This window comes from Agelaius phoeniceus, chromosome 5 (assembly GCF_051311805.1).
Source record: "Agelaius phoeniceus isolate bAgePho1 chromosome 5, bAgePho1.hap1, whole genome shotgun sequence".
In the NCBI taxonomy this organism is placed as follows: Eukaryota; Metazoa; Chordata; class Aves; order Passeriformes; family Icteridae; genus Agelaius; species Agelaius phoeniceus.
In genome coordinates, this window is record NC_135269.1 from 3,701,464 (window position 1) to 3,714,808 (window position 13,345).

The 13,345-nt window shown below is 43.2% G+C and overlaps 1 protein-coding gene across 2 annotated transcripts in view; it reads right to left on the reverse strand.

Moving 5' to 3' along the window:
* Window positions 1-849: 849 nt before the first annotated feature.
* Window positions 850-13,345, reverse strand: part of PTPRO (protein tyrosine phosphatase receptor type O) — a 148,350-nt gene continuing 135,854 nt past the window's right edge. For both annotated transcript variants that reach the window (XM_077178132.1, XM_054631629.2), the window contains 6 exons: window positions 11,119-11,253; window positions 9,541-9,663; window positions 8,184-8,338; window positions 6,175-6,310; window positions 3,840-3,960; window positions 850-2,230 (listed from right to left, as the gene is read on the reverse strand). In XM_077178132.1, coding sequence (XP_077034247.1) covers window positions 3,856-3,960; window positions 6,175-6,310; window positions 8,184-8,338; window positions 9,541-9,663; window positions 11,119-11,253 — 654 coding nt within the window. In that variant the 3' untranslated portion in view covers window positions 850-2,230; window positions 3,840-3,855. The remainder of the gene's footprint in view (window positions 2,231-3,839; window positions 3,961-6,174; window positions 6,311-8,183; window positions 8,339-9,540; window positions 9,664-11,118; window positions 11,254-13,345) is intronic.

The window sequence follows — 13,345 nt, forward strand, 5'->3', positions numbered from 1 at the left end:
CCTGCTCTGTGATACAGAATAAGTATTGGCTCAATGGGCAATGGCCAGCAGGAGGGAAGAGACAGTAGATGAGAAAGAATTTGTGGGTTGGTTTTTTTCCCCCCAGACAGCTGTCTAGAGGGATAAAAACACATTTTCTGAGTAAGCATGTCATGAAACTGAGAAATGCATTTTTTAAAAAAAGCATGGAGGCAAGGTCTAAATGGTCAAGTGCTCATTTATAGTCCTGTTTTCTGTTCAGTTTAGGCTCTTTGCTGTTCCAACTGGAATGGCAGGCCCTCCAGCTGAGGCACACAGTGAAATAAGGGAGAGAATGTGCACCATTGGAGCCTTTCTTGTTACCAACTGGCTCCCTGAAACAGGGGGCTCTTCCCTTCTGCATCCACCTTGTGCTTGGAGAAACAGCACCCCTGCTCTAGGACTGGGATTAATGGGAGCAGTGGAAATAGCATTAGGTGCCTGGAAACAGAAGGGAAATGCATATCACACCCATTTAGTAATCAGCTGTTATTTCCTGTTTGCTTAGTATCCCTCACAAGGACCTGTTTTATCTGGGAATTAGGTTAAGTTTATGCAGTTTTGCATAATATACAGTTTTAAAGAAGTTTTCTGTTGTAACCAATGCCACGATGAAGTAGTCATCAAGTAAATATGCACCTATTTATCTGCCAGAAGAAAGGAAAAAAAAAGAAAATCAGCTGGAAGAGATTATCAAGTTCCTGAGGGAAGCTGAGCTACTGCCCTACACCCTGGTGCCCTGCAAGGTGATAGCAGAGCCAGAGTAAATGAAATAAAAAGCTTGTGCAGGTGCATTTTGCTGTTTTGCTGACAGTGACTTCTCCACAGGTAAGCAATCCAGTGTGTTTACTTCCAGTTCAAGCCTGCTTTGTTTACATTGAGTACCATTGCTGCTAACTTCCAATGAGGTGACACAAAGCAACAGGTTACAAAAAATGCCATCAAACATCCATTCTGACAGCATCCATGTCACAATACACAATGATGTACTGGCATTATACAAAGACCAGAAAAAAAAATATATATATAGCTAATTATTTTGACTAGAACTGAAATGGACAGCGAAAAAGAAAAGAGCCCCCCACCCTGCCCCCAAAGGCCCTGCAGGAATCCATACTGACACTTTGGCAGCCTTGTAGCAACAAATTGAAAACCAGCCCTTCACATGCCAAAACCTTGTATTTGTAACATTGGAAATTCCTGGTTCAGGAAAAATAGTTATGTCTATTAAAGCACTTTTTGTGGTTTTTTTTTCTTTCCACCCCTCCAACCTGAACCAGCTTCACGTTTTTACACAGGGTTAATAATTACTAAAAATAATACATGAGTGAGGGGTATAGGCACCATAGACTGCTCCAACAGTTAAATGCTATATATGCTAAGATATCCCAGCTGGAAACTCAGCTGCCTTGTGATTAGATCCATCTAAAAAAGGAGCCTGATCAGTGGCATTACTGCAAAAAGGTTGGCAAAAAGAGCAATCCCTCTGCTTAATGAGTGGCAGCCCAGTCAAGAACCAACCCCACCCCTTCTCTCAGCTGCCTGTTTCAGCTTCACAGCTTGGATTTCTGCTCGTCAGTCTGTTCCTTGTGCTCCCCTCTGGCCCCACATCCATCAGTGCTGTAAGGGAACAGTCAAATCCATCAAATCCATGGACCCAGCAACCCCCCCCGCCCTCCCAGCCCCCTTTCACAATCTCCAGGTTTCTTCATGTATGTTCATGCCTCGCTATTCACTAATGAGGTATTATTAGATACTAACAATGCCTGCTCTCCTAGGGACAGACCAGTGACACATGAAGAAAGCTCTCCAGTCAATCATTAAAAAAATATTGCACTTACTTTAACCTTAAGCCCAACCTGCACAGAAAAACCAAAAATATTATGAAAGAAATTAACCAAAAGTACCAAACAAAACCCCAACGCTCTGGAGCAATCTGTCTTATGCACATATAGTGTCTTTTCCTTCATGTTGTTTAGCTGAATTTGGTCCAGTATTTAAAAAAAATGTCCAGAAATTAAACAGTTCAAAAGACACCGCAGGCTCGTTAAGGCTTTGTCTCCCCAGTGCTTCAGAAAAGTAAAAGTTTCTTTCCCTCATTGTCCATGCACTGCAGAGCAGTGGTCTCTCGTGGCACAGCACCTGCCCCTTCAAACCATCAACAGAAAATAAATCAGAAGCAAGGGAAGATGGGTGTGCTTCATGGTCTCACCTGCAACCAAACAAACAGAATGCTTTAGAGAGAAGAAAAGGAGATAAATGCAGATTTTAGCATTTGTTTTACTGACCCTCCACTCAGGCTGAGACTGCAGGTCAGCAGTACAGGGTGCTGGGACTCAGATTAGACAGCAACCCTAAATCCAAAGGACAGTGAGGCAAACTGGGGTTCCTTTTGGCACAGAATGCGAACAGGGGTTAATAAATGCACATGACACACAGCAGACACACTGGAGGTGCTGCCCTCAGCTCAGCCCTCCAGCAGCTGCTAGAAAAGCAGTTTGTGTCAAAATCTGCAGCTTCCTTGTAGGAACCCAGGAAATTCCTCTGGCTGCCCTGGAGGACTCAAGCTCCTGCCCAGGGGGCTCAGAGACCTTGGCACAGAGACCAAGACCCCTGTGCCTTTGATTTAGCCCTTGGGAAAAACAATTACCAACCTTGTATGAAGAATTACAAGCCACAAAAGTTTAAGTAGAATAATAGTGAATTTATCAAAGGGTGAAAAGTAGATTTTTTTGGGTGTTTAGAATGGGGGTTCAGGGGGCAAGATGGAGGAATCTGGGCGTGTCCAGCCTTTCTCCTTTTTGGCCTCCATCTTCTGCTGTGATGGTGGCACTTTTGGGTTGGTTTAGAGTAGAAGCTCACTGTCTAACATAGGTATTGGAAAGTAATTGTAAATATTGTACATGTAGTTTTTAGTATGAAAAGATAACACCACCCCAGGGGCAGGCAGAGTGCCTCTGTCTGACCTGCTGGATGGACCTCAGCAGGTCAGGAGAAAGAATTTTATAGATGAGATACAATAAACAACCTTGAGACAGAGAAAGGAAGAGCTCTGACTCCTTCTTCAACAGCTGGGCTGGGAAAAGAGACTTTCTAACACATCTTGGGGTCACTCTGAGCAGAAGAGATCCTGAGACTTCCTGCTCCACCCAAAAAGAGAGTGTTAAGGTTATGGCTGGGTTATTGCTGCCACCTAATGAGCCAAAGCTTGGTAGCTTAAGGAGCAGTGACACATGTCCCCACAGCTTGTCCCCAGCAGCAAACCTCATGGTCACAGCCACTTGTTTTGCTCAGGCACAGGGGTCAGTGGGAAAGTGACACCCACCCTTCACCTATGCTGCTGGTGGTACCACTTTGAGAGCCTGCTGGTTCTGTGATTTTAGATTTAGGAAAACGTTTCCCACTGTTTCATGCCAGAGCTTTTTGGTTACCAACTCACCCTCCAGCAGAGCATCCCCAAGCCCCTGCTGGCCTTGGTAACCAGGCAAAATTCCTGTTTGAGAACAACTGGAGATATTGAAGTTCTCCCTGCCTTTAAGCTTTGCATGTCAGGAAGAGTGGCAGGGTAGCTCAACAGAAGTTTGGATTCTCTTTTCTTTTTCTTTAAACATGAGTGAGCCCATTTATTCTTACAGTGCCATGGAAAGGGTAGGGGGTTATTTACTGTGAGAGGTTGGATTATTTACTGGGTATTTACTGTGAGACATGGATTTTTCCCTCACTCTCCATGTGAACAGGGAAGAGGAATAAGAAAAGCCCCAAACTGGCAGCAGGGATGTGAGGCTTTGGGCATGGCACAGGGCCAGGCTTGACTGACTTACCACCTGTGACTCTGAACTAGGACTTGCTGACGTTCTCATATATGACATCACTGATGCAGAACTGCTGCTTCTTCTTTTGCCACATCAGCTGCACACACTGGTGGATAAAAATGTACTGCTCCTAGAAGAAAAGACCAAAGAAAAGGGCATTTTTGCACCCCAGAAAGCATGACAAAAACACAGCCAGTTTGATGGGTCACAGTTACAGCCTGCAGAGCTCCATGTCTCCCAGCTCAGCTCCTCACAATACACAATTAGCTCTCAAAATAATAGTCCACAATTGCTACAGATAGAAGGAAAATCCATGAAATCCACCTGACACCATAATCACTTATTAATAACCTGAATGATGACAGAAGAGTTGAATCTGAGTCAAAGTCAGTCTATTTTACATTGCCTAAAAATAAATCAATTCCAAGAAAGGTATCTGGATACTTTATGTGCAACAAATTGCACCCATGCCACATATGCATCTGAAATATTTTAATGATATTCAGGCTCCTCAGTGTTTGACTTCTTGATCAATAAGAAGAAAACCCCCATTTTATTCAGAGAGCAGTTAATTTTGAGAGCTTGGTTTCAATTCAGGATATTTCCCATTCTAAACCCTTTTTTGGGCCCATGCCATCCATTTGTTTTTTTTAAACTGCTCATTGAGACACTGCCAAGTTTCCAGCATACCAGAAATGTGAACTCAGGTGAGCTGTCAGTGGTTTCATATTTTGTAAGGAAAAACTGTTTGGTGGCCTCTGTGACTGAGTGTCAGTGTCACTTGGTGACCTCTGAGGCCAGGCTTGGCCACTGCCTGTAGCAGCAGGAGCTCAGTAACAGCCCTTAACATCAGCCCCAGGCATGCAATGAGGTCCTACACGAACAAAAAATGAAATATTTAAAGGAAAAAAACCCCACATCACCTCTGGAGTGGTAACAGTTGCAGCTGAAATCAATCAACCATCAGGATTTTTTCCTCTGGTGGAAAGGATCTGCCTTTGAATTACTACAGTGAATTGTGATGAAAAGTGGCAGTTTGATAGGAATGATCCAGAACAGACTGAAAATTACTTTTTTTTTTTTTCATTTCCAGATCCTAGTTTTTGTCACTGCAGGTTTTCTTCCTCCTCTCCTCTCCCTGCTACAAGTTTTTTCTTTGCCCTCAATTCAAGAAACTTTGGCAATAAACAATCTAGCCGGAAAACAGTGATGGTGGCACTTCCAGCTGCATGGAGCTTGCTCACTTATACTGTGTGTCTAACCAAGGAAGAGTACAACAGGCATGAAATATGAAATATTTCCCTCATTACCAGGGGAACTGGGAAGGTTTAGATGCATAAAATCTTCTGCTTTGAAGAATGAGGTTGTGATTTTTTTTTTTTTTTTTTACCCCAGTATATATCATCTATATATTTTTTTCTTAAAAACAGAAAAAGAACTACCCAGTGCATATTTGGGTAGGGAGAGGGACAAGGAGGGAGTCTGGCAGACTCACAATCCTTTTGTCTGTTTTGCTTGTCTGAAATTCCATTGTGTGATAAACTGGATGATACCAACATGATACATGAACAAGGCTGCCTGATACTGATATCATTTCATGAGCCATTAATCCCCTCAGCAAGCCCAGCTCTTTACAGTGTGGCTTGAAAATTTCATATGTTAATCTCTTCTTATGCATTGTTTGCATATTCATTTCACAGAAGGTGAGAGTAACTCATTTTCTCTGGCAGACAGTGAGAGTGCAAATCTATCATCAAACTGACCTATGCAGCAGATTAATAATGTGACAACATCACAATGCAGATGAAAACTTGATTATATTGATTCACAGTGATTTTATCAAGTGTTCAGGGTGTTGAATTTGCAGGCAACCTTGACGAGGGGAGAGAATGAGTGAATCTGATTCCATGTTCTTAGAAGGCTAATTTATTATTTTATGATCTATATTAAACTATACTAAAGAATAGAGAAAGGATACTTACAGAAGGCTTAACAAGAATGATCATGAAAACTCATGACTCCTTCCAGAGTCTGACACAGCCTGACTGTGACTGGTCATTAAGTTAAAACAATTCACATGAAACCAATGAAATAATGACCAGTTGGTAAACTCTGTCCAAACCACATTCCAAAGCAGCAAAACACAGGAGAAGCAAATCAGATAATTATTGTTTTTGTTTTTCTCTGAGGCTTCTCAGCTTCCCAGGAGAAGAATCCTGGACAAAGGATTTTTCAGAAAATATGATGGTGACATTCAGGGGGAACAAGAGTCATGAGCATGCTGCAGAGGGTTATGAAATGGGCACAACAATACTGTCACAGTGCTGAAGTGAACAGACCTTACCTCTGTCTGCACCATGGACATTCTGTAGGACCTCATGTCCGACACCAGGCCCAAAATATCCACGAACTCGTGGTCACGGATGTGCTGCAGGAGCCGGTCCAGGGCGATGAACGTTCCCGTCCGCCCCACACCAGCGCTGCAACACACACAGACATGCAGTTCACTCACACAGCAAAACCAGAGGCACTGCAAAGGGCAGGAGTGCTGCAGCTGTAGCTATCAGATATAACTGATCTGAGGCCAGGCAGGCTGGTTGACCTCACTTAGTGGCACACAACCCTTTGGTTGGGCAGAGCGGATGCACTCACACACAGAATGTGCACACACAGCCTCACCCACCCTTAGCTCCCTGCTTTTCCTGCAGTCACTGCTCCCCTCACTGACTTCCTGAGTCCCCTGTAACTCCAGGGGCTGGAGCCAGAACTAGAGACACCTGTTCAGGAGCAATGGATGCCCAGAGAGAGTGGGGGTCACACCTGTAGGACTCCGTTCCACAGCACTCCACAATGCAAAGCCCTTCGCTTGCAAAGACACTGAACTTCAGCAGTTTGTCCCCAAAGGACAAACCCCCCAGTGATGCCTTCTGAAGGCTGACCTAGAACAGAGGCTGGACAGAGCTAAAGAACAAAGCAGGGATTTATTCAAAGGATCTCCTCCATGGATCCACCTTGGGCAGCACCAGAGCCCAGCCAGGGCTGCACCCAAGATGAACCAAAATGGCCCCAAAATGCACCAGCGCTCCCGGGGTCTCTCCCTGGGATCAGTTCTGCTCCATTTGCATCTTGCAGTTCATTGTCCCATCCCAGCTTTAGCCCATGCAGTCCCACCCTGCTTGTTTTTCTCTCTCCAGCCCACGGGGTTTGTGCTCTTGGGGCTGAGATTTGGATCATTTGTCCTTGGTGCCCAGCTAGAGAAGGAATTGTTTTGTCTCCCTGCTCTGTGCACAGAGCTCACTGTCCCCTAATTTGAAACTCAGACCCACACACTAAAGCAGCACAGAACCTGAAAAATATAAGAGCCAAAACCTGAGGCATCACCAGAAGAGTCTGCACTCCAGGACTTCTGCCTTAGGAGCATGAGACAAAAATAGCTACTACTCAGCTGAAAATCTCCATTTTCCCCAAAGGGAAGCTTAGCAACTAGAAAAAACACACACTGCCTTCATTTAGAGATTCTCATGTGTGTGCCATTCTTTGCACTGTAACTTCGCATGTGGTGTTTAAGTCAGATTTCACAGATGTTTTACAGAGTTTCACACAGCATCCCAATACCTTACCTACTGCTAAGGGTGTGTGTACCTTGGCAAAAGTTCGTTCTTCTGTTTTGTCATGCTTTTTCTGAAAAGCCTTGAAAGTGTTTGCAGTAATGATTAACAGCTCGTCTCAACACAGTTCAACATAAGTGTCACAAAACAGGTCTCTAGCTTGGTTTCTGTTGTGTTAATTTCTCAAAGAGGATGAATACAATGGAACTTGTGATGTGTTAATTGGACAGATTAACTGATAAATTCATTCTGTGCCTTCTTTAAAGTCTGAGAATCATTACTGCAGGAGTTGATCGATACACTAATTCTCTGCCCCTCCAACTAATTTTGTAGCAATTTTATTTTTAATCTATGTGGTCTAAGATGTATAGATGTATAGACAGTATAGTCTAAAAGTACTACCTGAAAATACCCTCTTTGCTGCTAGAAGAATCCTCACTGAAAAAAAGAAAATACTACAGCTTTTGCCCAGCTCTCTGATACTTGCTTCTTGTTCCTCCCTAGAACAATTAAGCAGAAAATACAGGGTCTGATTTCATAATTTAACATATAAATCTCTCCCCTGGCTTATTGAGCACTTTTTTGGCACTTAGACTCACAGAACAATGTCCTGTATGAATTTCTCCATAGGAGAGAACCACCTTCAGCCAACAGGTGAGCAGAACCCCAAAACATCTATTTCTCATGGTCTCCCAACCTATTTATTGTCACACCTTGTTCTTCTGCTATTCCTTGAAGCATTTACCTGCAGTGTATGACCATGGGGCCTTTAGTCTTGGCTGATTTCTGCCTGACCATCTGTACAAACTGCAGGATGCTCTCGGCAGCGTTGGTGGTGGGCACGCCGTGGTCTGGCCAGGCAGTGAAGTTAAAATGCATCACGTCCTGCACCTCATCAGCCTGGTGGGACAAGCAGAACAGCAGCATGTCATTACACTCAGTCACACTGAGGGCTTCTTTGTCATTTTTTGTTTTTCTTTTTTTGCCCACATACAGCCTGAAAGACTGAAGCCAATCAAAAAAAATTGGCAAAGAACAAACAAACTAGTTAATTACAAAGTGGGGGGATATCAAGCCATCATTATCAAAACAACATGAATTTCCTGTTTCTGGGTTTGGGATTTGCTTTTTGCTTTGGTCCCTGTAGTAGTTCCATCTTATTTTGCTTTTAAATCAAGAACTGTTGCATTTTTCAACTCTGGGTTTTTTCCCCTTTTTATTCCATTCCTGCTCCTTTCTCATTTTGCCATAGATAAAGAACAACACTGTTGGTAAACAGTCAAACCTGGACTCTTGCGAGATTTTCTTTTCAAGTTTTAAAGAAAAAACCAAAAGGACAAAAAAACCCCAAAAACCCCAAAACCCCAAAAAAATGAAAAAAAACCCAAACAAAACAAACAACAATCCAAAGGGAAGAAATACCCATTACCAGAGGAAACATTTAGGAAAAAAGCTCATTATAAAAAACCCCACATTTACAGTGCTAAAAATTCTAGTGGCTTTAGATGAAATAAGATCCACAACACAAGACATAAGGTCCTGGGTGAGTGGTGAATTGCCAGTGCACAGCTTTTTCCACATTCCTTCCATATCCCTAAACTTTCCTTCATGAGATGGTGCTGGCAATGAGCTGATGCAGGAAACAAAGGTGGGAGGAAAGTCTGGGGAGCTTTAATTTGGACACCACATACTCTCACTTTTGTTTAAATATTTTATAGGTAGATATGATTATTGCAGAATTGCCCTTTTGAGAATTATTTTCAATTCTTCCATTGGTATTTTCAAGTTTTGAATAATTTATAGCAAAAAGGTGTGCCTGAGATATAGAAAGGAAGAAATTCACACATTTGTTGTCAGTAATTATTGGTACCACAGAAGTATCCAGAGCTCTGGTACTACTTTTGTTTCAGCCTTGCGTTTTGCTGAGAAATGCAGAGACGACAATTTTAGGGGAAAGTTTTGTGATTTCATCATTTGCCTGTGTGAAGTGAGGGTAAGGACATAGATCTCTATTAGGTGTTTCCTGCTGAATGCCAGAAATGGACAAGAGTTAGCAAAAAGGCTGGACTGCAATCACTCCTTTGGCAGAGGGTTTCACTCACGTAGCTGATTCGGAAGCTGCGGTACACCCAGTCCGTGTGCTCCTCCTCACTCAGCATCTCCACTGTGATATCCCCATAAGCAACAGGATCTTCTGTGAAAGGCCAGTAGTGGTCACATTTCACCTGAAATGTGGGGAAATCCAGGCATTTTTGTATTTATATGAAGATACACATATGGAAAGAAGCACACACAAAAGGAGGCAAAACCTCAGGTTTAGCAATGCCTACAGCACTGTTCACTTGCTGCTGCAAAAAGAGGAAATTTATCCTGCAATGACTTCCAGTCTGACCATTTCCATTTAATTGTGGCCATCAGCTGTTTATCAGTTTTCAGAGGGGTAGCTTTAGTGCAGTGAAGAATAGACAAAGAGTGCCTTTTATTGTTCTTCCTGTTATAATAGGTCTAAATGGAGCAAAACGCTGGGAAAGAGAATGTCCATATAAACCCCCCAAATTATATTCCAAATGTTTTTATCATGATATCAAAGGAAAATGTAAAGATAGAACTTGTATTTTATAATTATTTAAAAATAAGAGTGCAGAATCACAGAAGGCCTGAGGTTGGAAGGGACCCCTGGAAGTCATCCTGTTCAAGCCCCTCCTCTCTCAAGCAGTGTCACCTAGAGCCAGCTCTAGACCATGTCCAGGTGACTTTGGAGTATCTCCAAGGATGGAGACGCCACAAGCTCTGGGAAACCTGTCCCAGTGCTCAGTCCCCCTCACAGTAAATAAATGTTTCCTGACTTCAGAAGGAATTTAATGTGTTTTTTTAATTTGTGCACATCACCTCTTGACCTGTCACTGGGCAAGTCACCACTAAGAGTCCCTTGTCTCCATTCCCTCCCATCAGGTATTGTACACAGTGACAAGACCCCTGGAGCTTCCTCTTCTCCAGGATGAAGAGTCCCAGCTCTCTCAGTATCTCATGTAAGAGGAGAGGCTCCATAATAAGGTCAGAGGAGGTAAAAGGGCAGAAAAGGTTGAAGAACATCAGGGGTCGTCAAAGAAGTTCAAAGAGGGTGGAGGAAGGTTAAAGAAAGTCAGGGAAAGTCAACATCAAAGCAGGTCAGGGAAGGTCAAGGAAAGGTCAAGGTTCAAGAGAAGGTCAGAGAAAGACAAAGTCAGAAAAAGTCAGAGAAGGTCAAGGAAAATCAGGGAAGGTTGAAAAAGGTCAGGGAAAGTCAAAGAATGTCAAAGAAGTTCAGGAAAAGTCAAAGCAGGTAAAAGAAGATCAAAGAAGGTCAGAAAAGGTGAGAAGGGGACAAAGAAGATCAGGATAGGTCAGAGAAAGTTGAAGAAGGTCAGGAAAAGTCAACGAAGGTGCAGCAAGTCAGGGAAGGTCCAAGAAGGTCGATAAAGGACAAAGAAGTTCAAGAAAGGTCAAAAGAGGTCAAAGGAGATCAGGGAACATCAGGGAATGTCGAAGAAGGTCCTGAAGTGGGAAGATAGATGCCATTCCAGGGCTGGTTGTGATGCTGCCTTATGATCAGAAACAATGGAAAGACATTGACTCAGCATAAAAAAAGCTCTTTTTCAGAGTGATTTCTTTAACACCACACACAAGACTTTGTTACATACCCGTCTTTTCTCATTGCACTGAGTGAGCATAACGATAATTTGTGATTTTTGCTGGAGAACCATCTTCCAAAAATCATTCCTAGTTTCTGGCAGTGGTCCTTGGGTAGCAATGTATTCCTGGGGTGAATTATAACCCTAAAAGACAAAGAGATAGGTCCTGCTTACTAATATGCTTCAGAATATTAGTACTTTTCAATTTTTTAGCTTGCCCAAGTTCAATTTGTACTTCTAAAAGTGATTTTTAATATAAAGAATTAATTTTTTTGTATTTATTTTGTGATGACAGCTTTTGCTAGATTTTGATGCTCCCAAAGTATAAGCAATCTAAAATGCAGAAGATTAAGCTGTTACCACAGGAACCATTTGTCCAGAGAGCAAAACAGGCAACATCAAAAAAGCAGGTAATAAGAACCCTAAGAGAAAGTTACAGCTTGTTCCAGATTATGTAATTTTAGGGTTTGTTTAGTTATAGGCACAAAACCAGTTACAGATACCCAGTCTGCCCATCCCAAGCAGTGCCTGTGGTGATTTTTAGTCACTGGTGTCAATGGAACAGGATTATAGACATGTGTTTATGTCACGAGGCCTTAAATTAATAAAATATTAATTAGATTTCTGATTAAAATAATAGAGGAGATGATGAGTCAATGCATTAACAGATGCTAAGATGCTTCATTTGCATGTATTCCCTTTACTATACCTATCAACATGATTTTAGTTGGAAAAATTCCTTTCTCCTCTCCAAAATCAAAAGACTGTTATTAGGACTATAATGAAAGACCACAGAATGACCCTTTTGGCATCTGCTATAACCATATTTGCTGAGATTGTATAATCAAAACTGCATTTGGAAAGTAACTTTATATTCCTAGCAAGAGCAAAAAATACATCCAAAACACAGCATGATCCCATGCAAATTGGGCAATATCTGTGCCACCACTGTACATGGATCATAAAATTATTTGTGATTTGGGAGCACTTTCCAGAAATGGCTTCCTCCAGACATCTCTGCAAACGAGCTCAATCCCAGTTTTTTTTGCACTACACAGAATTTGCTGCCTGTTCTGCATGGGCTGTGTCTGACCCAAGTGACAAATCCCTGTTAGCACAGGGGTAGATCACCCCTGGTTTCTGTGTTTGGAGGCAGTGGAGCACTGATTATCAGAAAAAGAACAGCATTACCATCATGTGTTTATCCCAGTTTCCATGGTCAGCACTGTGCTAGAAGCAGAACTAAAGAGATGCAAAGCAGAACTGAACATCTGAGAGGGGCTGCTGCTTAAGATCCTGTTATCCACTACCCCCTGTGACAGAAGTTTCCTGTGCTCTGCATCCTGGGAGGTTTTTTGTTCCTGGTTTTTGCAGTGTGAGTGCCCAGGTTCATGTCCTGGACACAGAGAAGCCAAGCACAGACACTTGGCTCAACACTGCACACTTGGGCAATGCCAAAGTGACAGAGAAGTGGCTCCAGTGACTCATCCAAGGGCTCCTCCTTTCTCCATAATGCTGGCTCAGCTCTCTCCAGCACAGCCACGGTCAGCTCTAGCTACAGCCAGACTGCAAAAATGCTCATTTCTCTGTGAAAGGTCTCTTCCTAAAGGGCTGCAGTGGTTCCCTGCCTCCTCTCCACGCAGAGCAGCCCAGGGAATTCCTGCTCTCCAGCCCTCACTGAGCCACAGCACAGAGGTACCAGAGGGGCAAACCCTTGTGCCATGGCAGGGATAAGCCTGAGTGACTGCACAAGCTCAGGGGAGAGTGGAGAGAGCTGATGAGCTTTCAGCCAACCCCCAGTGTCAAAATATTTGCCTACAGCTCTGTGTACACTGTAATTATCCTGGAACCGTGGGTGCTACCCCTGGTAAGTGGCTGCTCTCTGCCAGGTGGAGGGAGGAGCAGGGGAAGCACCAGGGAGGAGGCAGAAAGCAGAAGTTATCTCCACACACCATCTGGGCTGTGTGCATTTTGTGCATTTGGAGCGTCTGCCTCAGCCCTTTTCTTCCATGTGCAGTAGAAATCTAGAAAAATTCCTCACAGAGATTCACAGCTACTGCAGCAAAATTTGCCAAAACCCTTCCCCTACACCCTTTTTTTTTTTTTGGTGCCTGTTCCCTGTAGGCAAAATATTTGGAAGCTGAAGCTGAAGGAGATGCTGAGAACATGACTGAGCTTCCAGGAAATGCTGTGCTATTTTCAAGGGGCCCAGCTGTGCCTGGTGTGCAGGACACTG